The sequence below is a fragment of the Hibiscus syriacus genome, unplaced genomic scaffold, assembly GCF_006381635.1.
Source record: "Hibiscus syriacus cultivar Baekdansim isolate YM2019G1 unplaced genomic scaffold, ASM638163v2 tig00111941_pilon, whole genome shotgun sequence".
Taxonomy (NCBI): domain Eukaryota; kingdom Viridiplantae; phylum Streptophyta; class Magnoliopsida; order Malvales; family Malvaceae; genus Hibiscus; species Hibiscus syriacus.
Window position 1 is genome coordinate 387647 of NW_024063217.1, and position 13668 is coordinate 401314.

Genomic DNA, 13668 nt, shown 5'->3' on the forward strand with positions numbered 1-13668 from the left:
GACAGACGGTTAACGGAAAATGTTTCAGTCAAGACGATGACATATGTTTCGAACACAAGTGTTTCAAGAAAAAAAAAGATGAAGAGTCAAAGCGACATAGCATTTCCCCAGCACTCGAATCCTTGGTAACAAGCTTATCGATCAATAATCCATTAATCCTTCATTCTGCACCTGAATTGCAAGCTTCATACCAACTATTAAATGTTCAACACTAATGCATAGCCCTTTGCATGTAACAATAACATAAATCATTCTGTTTTTTCTACCTAATACTATCCATCCATACCGGCTACCATCTGGAATCTTTATGGACTCTGCACAAGCAATTTCTCCATGGGCTACTTCTATTAAACTGCAGGTAAATCTTTTCCTAAGACCCCCTAAAGTACTCGTATTTTATCCGAACCTACCGAAAGGATCGTCAATTTAGGCACTAAGCTAACTACGATGCAAGTTTTCTAAGACGTTTCACATTCTTAGATATACCATTAAAGCATTGGCCATTTATAAACCCAATTTATTTTCATATTCTTCCGAACATCCATAGAAACTCAATTAAATGTTACATGCTGATGCCAAATAAGCCGAATGGCTTCATGATCATCGAAAGGGTAAATCGAATTGAACTACAAAACCTTCAAATGTTTGAAGAGAAACCCAATTTCATTTGAAATACAGCACAATTTTCTAAGATATCACTAGGGCATTGAGATATCAATACGAGGCCAATAACCCCAATTTTATTTTTGAATTCTTTTGAACATCCATGGAAACTCGAATAGAAAATATTAGATTGTGATCCCAAATAACGCAATGACTTCGTCAGCATCAAAAACGTAAATCCAATTAAAAGATCATAAAAATTCAGCAACTACAAACCGTTCAAACATTGAATTAACCCCATTTTTTATTAGACTACACATTCTATCAACAGAAACGAAGAGTTCGCAGAGATCCGTACCCAACAGATCTCGATTGAAGTTCGCCCGCAAAATATCTCAGTCAGACGAAGAAGAAGAGGACGACTCGGCGGCGAGTTTTTCGAGGGCTTTCTGATGAGCCCAAGTCTCGATAGTGAGATCGGGCTTGGCATTGAGTCCGACACCAAGTATGACGATGGTGAGGAAGCTCGTGACGTAGCAAGGAAGCTCCCAATCTTCCCATTTACGGGATTGGCCCGGAGGTGGTGGGATCCTGTTGAAGAGGTAACCATTGGGGCGGTCCTGGTGACCGGGCGTCTTCCACCGGCTTGGTCCTTCGTGCGAAGAGAAGGTCCGGAAGAAGAGTCGGCGGCGGAGCATGCTGGTCAGGGCCATCGCGGGGGTGATTGCTTAGCCTTGAAAGACGAAGGGAGGAATTTGGGGTTTATTTGGTCAGTTGCTTGCTTACTTAGAGGGAGTAATTGCCCTAAACACGACATGGTTTACAGTTTGGGCCCGTTGTAGCCTTGTAGGTTAGCCACGCATCCCGTAGTGAAAGAAATAAGGTATAAGAGTAAATTACGTTTTCCATCACTCATCTTTAGCCGAGTCCTGTTTTGATCACTCAATTTAAAAAAATTATATTTTATTAAATTTTAAATTATTTTTATTGTGGTCACTTTACTGGTAATTATTTAGGGTAAAATATACATTTAGTACCTAAAGTATTAGTTTTGGTCATTAATACCTAACTTTCAATTTTTCAAAATCATATCTTAACGTTTTGTTTTCATTTCATTTTAGTACCCACTGCTAAAAACTTAACGAGCTTAGTACCTAAACTATCAGTTTTTGTCCTTTTTAATACCTAAACTTTCAAAAAAAATTCAAAACTTAACTTCAAGTTTTGAACAGGGTACAAAAATAAAATAAAAACTCGTCTTTTTACGTTAAAAAGTTAACAATCGTCTGAACTGGACGTTAACATATTGATTGAGATATGATAGTTGCTTGAGATTATGAGATCATATTTTATCATATCTCAGTTAGTAAGTTAATGTCTAGCTCGAACTACAATTGTTTCTTCTTTTCTTTTTTTTTATAAAAAAAGATGAATTTAAAACATAATGAATAATCGGACAACTATTTTATAACTTTTAATAGTTGAGTGACTCAACAAAGCAACTCTGTATAGTCGAATAATCATTTTATAACTTTTCATAGTCATGATACTTAACAAAACAGTATCATATAGTCAGTGGACCATTTCTTAATCAAACTCTCCTAAGTATCGAACAGATCACAGACTCGGATAAGAATCATGACCTCATACCAGATCAAACCACATATCAACTTGGATAGCAGATGAAAAATGTCATTCCTCTATGAACTATCAATAAAAGACAGCATAATGTAGAACGAAAGAAGGCAGATTTCCATAATAGTTTGAATCATCATAGTTCGTTCTATGGTTTTACAATATGAATCAATCAACCTCGAGCCAAGTATTCGATTGAATGACTCGAAGTTAGTATAATATATATATATATATATATATATATATATATATATATATATATATTTAATAACAGCATACCGACGTTTCTCATCTCCGGTCCTGAGAAATCGGAGGTTTCCATCTGACTCGGCTAAATAAACCACAGAAACCAGAAGATTATATGGTGAGACCTCTCTAGTTCTTCCTCCTGCTAATTTCTAATATTTTATATAATATATATATGTACAAATAGTAGTTATCACTCCGTTTCAAACTTCTTTCGGACTTCATAGCTCCATTTTCAATTGATTCGAGTGCAACGACGCTGCAACAAGATCGCGATATAAAGTTAGTCTCGTTCACGTTCTTCTTGGTGTTATGAGAATGATAGGACTCCAATGTAGAGTGGAATTGATCGAGTATTGCTATTCTTCTTTCGGTTGAAATGTGAAATTTAGCAGCAAAGATTCAAAATATTTATGGATTATGATCATTTACTAGGCATATAAACTCGTTTCGTTTCTACCTGAATTTCCCGAGGAGTCGTAGCTTACAAGCGAGGTCTCTGGAGTCATGTAATTATGGCAGACTTCTTCTCTCCCCCAAACAGGCTGTTGAAATGCATCAAACTGCGATTGCTGCGGATACTGTTGTCTGTTTCCGTTGAGTTGAACCTCGGGCCTCATCATAGGCATGACCATCCCGGTGAAGTTTCCGTCCATTAAAGATCCACTCTACACATATTACAGTATGATCAAGTATGTTAGTTCAAGCCTTCAAGTAATCAAAATAAAAAATTATTGTCTTGCTCTAAGCGGAGAAACTCGATGGACAGCCATGTAAACGGGTCATCACGTAGAGCTATTTGTCGAGCAAATTGAAGAGTTAAAGCCACAAAGCTTTTCCGAGCTATTTGTCACATGAACCAGGAGATTTGAGGAAAGAGCTTTCAATTTCCATCTTTAGACTCGAAACATATGACAGAAGGTGCCTGATACTTACTTCTGCTGTGAATACACTATCGAGGTTGACATCAATTCTCGGGCTAACTGCAGCGAGTCTCATTGATAAGAACTACAACCAAAGAAACATGATAACTAGATTCAGACCAAGAGGATGGAAGATACTGCATCTAAACCAAAGCATAAAACGAACATGCATGATAAAGAATTGGTAAGGCCATAGCAAGGCTCCTACTACAAATTCCGGGCAGTTTAAGTAGGTAAACATCCACTTGCAATGCTTAAGAACGCATCGTCGGTTCATAAACTTTATACAAGTTCAAACCGAACGGTATTCAAGACAAATATCTCACCTCCACTTGACGCTGTAGGGACTGCACATGATTGATGATTTCATCCAACACTAATGTTGTGCCCGAAATCTGCAGCACATGGAATTTCACAAATCAGAAAACGGTCTCAATATATTTGAATTCAATGATTTTGTTTAAGGAAATTCAAACTATTAGAAGACTCCAGAGCAGTCAACTTCTCGAACCTAATACCATTGAGCACAAAAGCATAGTTACCAAAGTTCGTGATACCGATACCGTATAAAACATATTTCGCAACATACAAGAAAACATCCACAATAACTTGCCGGAGCCATCCACCTAGAATCTGACCGTTTGAAAACTTAAAGACTTGAAACTTTCACAATAGCCACATATCACCGCATGCAGATAAATAAGTTCCAGTCTCACGAGGGAAGGACAGTATGCCGTTAATACGAACACTACTCTTTTCAACGGTTAGGCATCTCCAATCCTTTCAAAATTATGAGGAGATATGACATGTGGTCCTATAAAAGAAAGGTTATGTACAGGTTTGGTCATCTAGTTTACTCAGAATCGTGCTCACATCTCGAAGAAAACGACTTGTAACCCCACCCCCTTTTGAATCGTCGAAAACATCTTCTGAACTATTAAGGCGTAATCAAGATTAAGTTTCTAACAATTAAACTAATACCCCATGCACTATCACATCATGTCCCCATATAGTTAGGCAGCCATTGGGCATATAAAAGGCATTTTCTTTTGTGATCTTTTATATTGTTAACCCATAAGAGTATGGATGCCTAACTTGCAAGAGAAGTTGACAACTATTCTACATCAATGAAATGGGACCCCATAGAGACATCTGATCTAACAAGCCACTAGACAAGTTCATAGAGCACTTCATGGTAATGTCCAGCTAGCAGACCCTACGACTAAAACTTTCCGTCTGCTGTCGTCAAAGACTATAATTGTCATTGCACCGATACGGTGATACCTGTCCTCTTCACAGATAATTCAACATCCAAAACATCAATTCTGAAGATCACAAGATCCAGCATCCTTCCATTTATTACCCCCTTCACTTAAACGGGGATTAAAATCGAGCATTTGATACGAAAAAGGCGATGCTAACCTTGAAAAGGACTCCTAACAAACTCACCCAACAAAGGAAGAAGAGCTGAAACATAAAAATTATCAAAGTGCCATGGCACACCAGCTCAACCTTTTTGTTGTTTGCAAAAAGTGATCCACTTTTGTGCAAAAGTTGACGATGTACAAAAACCAATATAATCTAAAGGTGTAATCACAGCCTTTTTGTACCCTATTTAGACAGTTGTTCTTAATTTAATCACATAATCAAAGTCATAATCATAATCAAATCATTAATCAACCTAATAATCCAATTGAACTGACCTTACTGCATCCTGGTACCAACTCCTGTAGGAGCTTCATACGCGCATTAATCTTCTCTCTCCTAGCCTAAAAACAAAGATTATTAGCATGATAATGACAAATTAACTAATAAGCAAACTGATTATGGACTCAGTCATGAAATTAGTGAATTACTCTCTCAGCTAAGCTATGGCTATCTGTGGCTTGTCCGCGGCGAGCTCTAACGTGAACGTAAGGCAGTTTCTCGGCATCGTCGGAGCCCGACTTGGCCGCAGTTTTGCTTTTCTTTGTCGACCCTTTCACCTGAAAAACTCAAAAAACGAATTCATTAGCTAATTTGATCAGAATTTACCAAAAATGGGAACACCCGAAAGGCCATATCAGAAATTTTCACCTTCTCTCGGTCTTTTCTCTTGGTACTCCGCTTCTCCACCGTTGGATCAGAAACTAAGGCTTGATATGACTCGGTCTCCGCCGGCTCACTCTTCACCGGTTTCTGGAGATTCGCGCTTGAATTGTACGACGTCGGTTCAGGCGAGTTGTTCTTGTTATTGTCGTTGATGTTACCATCTCCGGCGAACACGGAGAACCTTGCCGCTCGTTCGATTAACCCGCTGTCAAAAGGAAAATGAAAGCTGCCTTTGAAATCATCAACGTTCGGAGCCGGAGCATGAGCAGCGATAAGCTTAACCGAGTCCGGGGAGTGAATGAGCTGAACGGCTTGAGAAGCCGGAAGTTCAAGCAGAGTCGTGAAGGAACTCGCATTGTCGGTCGCCGGAGCCAACATCAAACGGCGGATTTCGTTGGTAAATTGGAGCGATTCGAGTGCCGCCACTTCCTCCCTCTCCGACGCCGTTTCACGAGATCCGGTTCCCGCCGTCCCTGCGTTTAACTCCATATCAAAACGAACAACAACAACAACAAAGCGACCCAAATCGAAATTCTGAGAAAAACCCAGTTCAACTCCTCGAAAATAAGAAGCACCCACTCGCTTAATCAACCCAAATTTAAGTCTCAACAGCTTAAAAAAAAGCTTAAGCTTTGTTATGGTTCATCAATGGCGGTCGGGTCAAGCTAACAAAAACCGAGTTAATTGTCATAAAGAGATTAAGTTGTCAGCCATTTGAAGTATAAGGAAAGCAACGTAGCTGAGATTGTCTGGTTTAATAATAAACATGGAAACGAAATTTGTAAAAATGCTTTTCGATTTTTAATTTCTAAATTTAGACAGCAAGACTAAGGTGGGGTCTCAGTCTCGAACTAAATTATTAAAATTGTACAGCTCCAACTGTACAGTTCGTTGAGAATGAAAGAAAGTTTATTGGGTACAGTTCCATTTAATATCATGATTATATTATTACATGCAATGTTGTTAAAATCAAAAAATAAGACCAATCCATAAAACAATGAGTCTGAATTGGATGTTAACATATAATTGGGACGTGATAGTAGTTTGAAATAATGAGATCAGATTTTATCATATCTCAATCAGTAGGTTAACGTACAACTCAGATTGCTTTCAAATTTTTAAGAGAAACAATGAGTTTGAAGTATAATGAATAGTCAGGTGATCATTTTGTAACTTTCAATAGTCAAGGGATTCAATAAAATAATTTCCTATAGTCGAATGACTATTATATAACTTTTAATAGTCGAGGGGTTTAATAAAATGATATCGTATAATCAAGGGATCATTTATATATTTTACCCAAAAAATAAATAATTTAAATTGTATTGTTATTATTGTTATTGAGACGAAAGATTTTAGCATAGTGATAATTTTAGTTCATTTTAATTTAAATTTTGTTCAATTTAAGTTTTGTCCCTCGATTTGTGGGTTTAAATGTTAAATAGGTATATGTTGGTTAAATCTTGTGTATGTATTATGTAGAATTAATATTTTGATATAACAAATAAGGGCAAAATGTTTTGGACTAAATTGAATTTATTCAAAGTTTTCATCAAAATAATTCAAAGTCCAATCAAAACCTTAAAATGAGTATTTTGACCTGAAGTTTCAAAACTTTTACAAGAGTTTCAAAACTTTCCAAGACAGTTTTGCAAAAAGTTTCAAAACTTTTCCTAAAATTTCGATACTTTGGCTCCAACGATCATATTTTTCCAACGGCTCTTTCGAAGAGTTTCGAAACTTTCCCAGAGTTTCAAAACTTTGTGTGCAGAAAGTCTTCCAAAGGCTTCAAATATTCCCAAACGGCTAGAAACAACTAGTAACTCATTCCAACAATAAAAACAAGTTCAAGACACTTGAAGAAGGTTACACAATATCTATCCAAGCAATCAAAAACAAGAGAAGAGTTTTTCATTCTTATTTTTCTTTCTCTTGTAAATAGTGTGTGTTTTAGTGGTCTTACTTTTGTAAACACCTTTCTTTTGAGAGGTTTATTGTTTACACTTTCTTATCCTTTTGTAAAGGGGTTTTGGTTCTAGTTTAGCCAAGTGAAAAACTAGGGAGTTGTAAAGGTTACTCTTGATCCTTGAAAAAGAAAGAACAAATTAGTGGATTTGTTAGAAAATCCTAAGTGAGGAGCTTAGGTAGTGGATGTAGACTTGGTTGATAAGTCGAACAACTACAAATCATTGTTCAAAATTCCCTATCTTTATACTTCTTACTCCCTAAACTTCAAAAAGCCAATTCACCTCCTCTTGGCACATTTTCGGTTGATCATCGAGCTTCATCGAACCCAACATATTATTTTTGGGTAAATTATACACAAAGTATCTAAACTGTCAATTTTGCTATGTTTTTGTATCTAAATTTTTAACATTTTCAAAACTATACCTAACATTTAGTTTTTGTTTCATTTTAGTACTCTACCTTAAAACTTAACACGTTTAGTACCTAAACTATTAGTTTTTGTCCATTTTAGTGCCTAAAATTTCAATTTTTAAAAAAAATTAACGTCAAAATTTGAGCAATGGTAAAAAAATGAAATAAAAATTAAACTTTAGGTATGGTTTTGAAAAAATTGAAAACTTAGGTACTAAAACAAACCAAAACTGATAGTTTAGGCACTAAATACATTATTTACCCTTTTTTTAATGAATAGGTATTGTTTTCATTTATTTTAGTAATTTCATATATATATATATATATATATATATAATTATCAATATTGTAATGATTGCTTCTAAATATAAAACTATTATCTACTTTATTAGTCTAAATTTAAGTATATTATGATTATCAATTTAATTGTATATTATGATGATTAGTTTGAATAGGGTAAACTACACTGATAGTCACTAAACATCAAACTTCTAAAATTTATATTATAATTAGTCAAATTTTAATTTATTTTTGTTATGAGCACTATTATTAAGAAAAATAGATGGGAGACATTAAAGTATATTTTATTCTTAAAAAATTAAAGTTCAAAAATTATATATTTCAAACGGTAATAATCACTTCTCGATTCACCATCATTTCTATCGTTATTTAATAATTTCTACGATAAAAAATACTTCAATCTTCTTAAATCGATGATGGACTCTTTGACTTTTTCATCCTCTGATCTCCGTTATCAACCGTCCGATGGGTTTGAAACTGGACTATGTTGATCGACTCATTATTTTCTCGTGGTCCACCGTTCTGTTGGTCATTCGTCCACCGAAGCTATGCCTCGTCAACTCATCCGTTGAGTTTTATCGGCAAGATACTAAAATGAAAAAAAAAACTAAACGTTATATATCAAAACAAACCGTAACTAATAGTTTAGATATTAAAATAAACTGAAACTAATAGTTTAAGTACTAAAAGTATAGTTTACCCTAAAAGAAAGTAGAAAAAAATGTGAAAGCGAAGTGGGGGAAACCGGAAGGACGAGTCGTGGGGCTTAAGACACTGGCTCGGTCCCATAGGGCGGGGACCGCCCACAAACCAAGCCCCGACTCTGCTTTCTTTTGACCCATCATTTTCTTACATTTATTTTATAACTATTTACACATATTAAACATTTTCGTATTTTATTATTATTATTATTTTAATTATTAATCTAATTGAGAAAATTACACTATTATATACGTAAAAATTTAAAACTAATTTATATTTCTAAAAAAAATTAAATTTATCAATACATATCCGAATTGAAGCTTTTACTATCAAATGAATAATTTGAAATTTAATAATTTTAAGGTGTGTATATAACAGTTGAATTATTAAAATATTGATTATATAAAATTTTATGAAAATGTATAAAATTAATTTGATTTTACTCTAATATAATCATATTGTACCTTGTTTATATTTTAACTTATTATTTAATTAAATTTTAAAATTTAAACGAGTGTTAGCTGCATTGTAGTCGTAAAGAAAGAATTAAATTTAAATCTTGGATATGATATTATTAAGAAAAATAATAAGGGATGAACTTAATAGGACGAGCGGAGATAGTTGTCCCTTGAAAATTTTAAATTCTTTATATTTTTATATATTTTATTGATAATTTTTTTTATCTCTTAAAATTTTATAAATTTATTCCTTTTAACGTAAAATTTCGTGTCCGTTCATGACAATAATATCAACAAGATAAGCATACATGGAGACTTTGAAAATAAGTTTCTTAATAAGCTTATATAGAGTACCCATCAAAACTAGGTGTGTGGTATGAGTTGATCCAAATTAATCAAGACGAAAAATCCCTGTTGAGAGACTCGCCCACCAAAACTAGATGTACGATATAATTTGGTCCATATTAATAAAACTAAACCCTAGAATAGAAAAGAAAAAATAGTTAAAAAATTTGATTGAATATCAATACATGATGGATTGGTAGTTGACAATGGTATCGTTATCGATGGCCACCATGAATGGTTCGTAGTTGGTGAGGGGACTCCTTTCCCACTTCTCTTTTTAACCTTTATCCATACCCTTCATAGTAGGAGACCCTATCAAAAGGTAGGGTAGGGTCCCTATAGAACATCTTTTATATATAAATATATATATATAAAGTAAATGGATATATCTACTTATATTATCGAGTTTAATTCTATGATAGATTTAACAAATGATCTTAATCGTACCAAAAGAAAATTTGATTTCAATCTTGGTCAAAATTTTAACTGATTGAATATATGGTTTTGTGTAGATATCCATTAATGGAACCTTACATCTCTGGGGTACCCTTAAATTAAACCATGACCATCCTTTAGGGTTCAGCAAGGCACAGGTAAGTGCCCTCCAGTACTCTACATGTAGCTATTGGCATTAAAGAGGTTAGTGTTTTTTTTTCTCCATTAAAATCATGAAGCAGACAAATCAAGCATAGGCAAAATTTGCAGAGATGAATCAGTTTGCAGCGACTTTCATAGTACAAAATCCCTACCTTATCAATGGATTCCATTATTAGCCAATTTACCTAGACATATCCGTAACTTGTGTCTCCACTTCCATTTGTGCTCTTTCATTCTCTCCCCATATAGCTATTCTACGTTATCCTCTCGTTATTGTGTCTTGAAAGACAGACAACCAAAGTCTCGAGCACTAAAAAATAGTCGAAAATCTGTTTTACGAAAACTGTATAACTACATGCCTCAACTAGTTTTCAAATCGTTATTTTGTTGACATTCAAGTTTTTTATTCCAAACTATACTCTTTACTTATTAATAAAAATCTCTTTTTTTTCGTCTCGGATTGTTATACTTATAACAAGGATCTTATGCGAGCTTCATTTTGGTTCCTCTTCACCTTATGTGCTCATTTCCCCCTATTTTTCGAGAAAATTTTCAATGAGTCGTGAGGTGATTATATTTTATGTTTCTACTTACAAAAATAAATAATTTTTGCCGAGTAAAAGAAAAACATAAATTTTATAATAAACATCAATAATAACGAAAAATAAACTCAAAAGACATCGAATTACAACCGATGTTCAAATCTCGAAACAAGATGAATGGCTAGTATTGAAAAAGAGAAACTTGACAAAGAAGAAAAATTAGGGTTAAACAAGGAGGAACACAACATAAAAGCAATGATTAGAAGGAAGGATATTTGTACAGACAGATTGAAACCCTAATGATCAAGTCAGTTGTGTACTCGCACTGACATGGTGGGTTAGCCTTAAATTAGCTAAAGATATGAAATTCGCGTCGGTCCAAAAATGAAAATTAAATGTGTATAATAGAAACGAAACCTATGGTCTGTGTGGTTCATGCCATGGCATAGCTTGTATAATTGAAGGCATAATAAGGCCTATGCTGCAAACGATTCCAAGTGGGGTAGAGGGATGCAATTCTTTAAATTTTCCAACTGGCTTTCGCTAAGACCCTACCAAGAGTTAAGCTATTCAATTGAATAAATTCGATTTTTTTATAATTATTGGTATCTGATTCATTGATCAATTGATTCAGATAAAGTATTATAGAAGTTCATTATAAGAGTAACTCTTTCAACCCGGTTTTCTCCATTTATAATATCAGGATTTGAATCTCTGACTTTTTTTTGTATTAAAAAGTTTAGGTTAGGGATGGTTCTCCCAGTCCATGGTCAGACATACCTAAGACTCGGTTAGGACTTATATAAGAATCTACAGATTGCCCACCAAGAGTGACGGTGGTAGGAATCAAACTTGACCTTATTTGATTAAATTCCTAAATCTCAATCACTTATACCAACACTCGTTGACTTGAATCTCTGACTTTATTCAAGATATTTGAAGTTTAATCCAACTAAATCAACTTATAATTTATAGTAAATTCAATTTTCTTAGATACTGACTTAAACATAAAAGCTTAAATTAGTGAGCTATGCCATGTCATGCCTGATTTTTGGAAGTCAAAACATATCAAGCCCATTGACATAAGAGTAGGGGTGACAATCGGGTGGGGGAAGAAAACTTAAAACCATGAGAATCGGGATGATGGAAGTTTTATCCCTGAAGTTCAAATGTGGAATGGGACAAGAATTATTATATTTGAACTGTGGGGATAACCAAATCGTACATGTGTGAATAACTATGGGATCCTCGAAAAATAACCGTAGGGATCCCCGATATTTTAAAAAAAATAATAGTGGGGATCCCAAAAGATATATGTGAGATTACGTGTTACCACTGTTACATATCAAAAGAACTAAAATTGAAGTTTAGATCTTTTCTCATTTAATATAATTGATTTGTTGAGATCAAAAATGGTTAAGATTGTACATATATATTGGGTGTTAGATGAATATTGACGTTGAAACTTTCATAATAGATAGAGATCAATTTGAAACAATCTGATATATCTTACAAGTTTTAAGTGTTGCATTAATTTAAAAAATGTTTGTTTACTTTTTGGGATGAGAATTAATCTAAACCCGCAGTGATCCATAAGGGATGAATATGGGGAGAAAAAAATCCCAAAACATTTAATGAGAATTCTCCAAAACCGTATCCGCAAATATTAGGGACGGAATGGGTAATATAAAACCGTCCCCGCCCCTTTGCCACCCTACATAAGAGCTATTCCTATTATTATATTTTTGAACTTAATAAATTTGAATATGACACAATTATATCATATTATATATGAAAAATAGATAAAAAAAATATAAATGCATTCAACTTAATAAAATTAAATATAATTTGATTGAGTTATTTCACATTTGAATATTCAATTTCATATTTAGATTAACTTTCTTGCAACACACGCATCCTACACTACCGCACTACGACTCATCGGAGTGGGACTGGTTGCGGGAGCGCTCTCCACCGTCGACCGCAATTAGGAGATATTGAACAAAGTGTTCCATAATATAACCGACACTCACATAGCTCACCATTTGTTTTCGACGATGTCCCATTACCAATGTTTTGAAAATCGGATCAGACTGGCCGGTTCAATCGAAAACCGCTGTTTTGTTCGGTCCATTCTACCTCGGTTCAATCGGTTCTAGTGAACCACAAGGAACCGTTCGAACCGGCTTTGAACCGCTCGAACTGGACCAGACCGTGAACTGGTTCAACCTAAATTTTTTTGATTTTTTATTAAATGTTTTTGGTATTTTTATTTAATTTTTTAAATAATTATGACGTCGTCCGGTTCTTACGATCGGTTCGACCGGTTGAACCAGTGAACCGGTAACACAGCCGGTTCGTTGACCGATTCGGTTCTGAAAACCATGCCCATTACCACGCAATGGAGGCAACCAATGCGATCAAGCCAATATTGGGAACTCTATCAAGTAGTTATATGTTGCCTTAGATAAAAAAAAATACAAAGTTTATGGAAAGAATCATGAAGATTTTATTTTAAACCAAGGATTAAATGTGCAAGACTCTTCATCTCCATGGAATGGACTAGTCTTCATGAGTCCAGGAAGGTCCAAAACATCACTTAAGTAATATTGGGCTACTTCTCGTGTGCTAACTTCAGGTTCGCGGTCCGTGACAATATTAATAATAAAAATAATAAAATATTATAAAAATATATTAGCTATAGTAAAAATTAATTATATTTATACTCTTATATTTGCAATTACATTATAGTTTAACTATATTAATTATATATTTACAACGTCGATAATGGTTTTTTCTATTTAAGATTATAATCCGTCAAAAATTTGACGATAATATCGACATGTT

The 13668-nt window shown here is 34.3% G+C and overlaps 2 protein-coding genes across 3 annotated transcripts; both read right to left on the reverse strand.

The window, feature by feature from the left end:
* Window positions 1-712: 712 nt before the first annotated feature.
* Window positions 713-1397, reverse strand: LOC120173020. The gene has a single exon (XM_039180320.1). It carries the CDS (start codon window positions 1314-1316, stop codon window positions 999-1001), a length of 318 nt encoding a protein of 105 aa, XP_039036251.1. The 5' UTR covers window positions 1317-1397; the 3' UTR covers window positions 713-998.
* Window positions 1398-2334: 937 nt separating this feature from the next.
* LOC120173028 (transcription factor bHLH48-like) lies at window positions 2335-6276 on the reverse strand. Of its 2 annotated transcripts, XR_005521015.1 has the most exons (9): window positions 5484-6276; window positions 5264-5392; window positions 5111-5176; window positions 3734-3802; window positions 3421-3492; window positions 2945-3152; window positions 2684-2743; window positions 2506-2569; window positions 2335-2465 (listed from the first exon to the last, which is right to left on the reverse strand). XR_005521015.1 is itself a non-coding variant. In XM_039180326.1 (7 exons), exons 1-7 carry the CDS (start codon window positions 5985-5987, stop codon window positions 2706-2708), a joined length of 1086 nt encoding a protein of 361 aa, XP_039036257.1. In that variant the 5' UTR covers window positions 5988-6276; the 3' UTR covers window positions 2505-2705. The 2 variants fall into 2 exon arrangements, 1 of the variants encoding a protein (XP_039036257.1); XM_039180326.1 differs by lacking the exon at window positions 2335-2465 and having other exon boundaries at window positions 2505-2743.
* Window positions 6277-13668: the final 7392 nt, after the last annotated feature.

Excerpts from the sequence above, each read along its gene's own strand:
- LOC120173020 (XM_039180320.1), bottom strand. The coding sequence starts at position 1,316 with ATGGCCCTGACCAGCATGCTCCGCCGCCGACTCTTCTTCCGGACCTTC.
- LOC120173028 (XM_039180326.1), bottom strand. The coding sequence starts at position 5,987 with ATGGAGTTAAACGCAGGGACGGCGGGAACCGGATCTCGTGAAACGGCG. Across the intron at positions 5,177-5,263 it reads GCCATAGCTTAGCTGAGAGA|GCTAGGAGAGAGAAGATTAA; the intron begins GTAATTCACTAA and ends CTTTGTTTTTAG. Across the intron at positions 2,744-2,944 it reads CGACTCCTCGGGAAATTCAG|CGTCGTTGCACTCGAATCAA; the intron begins GTAGAAACGAAA and ends ATCTTGTTGCAG.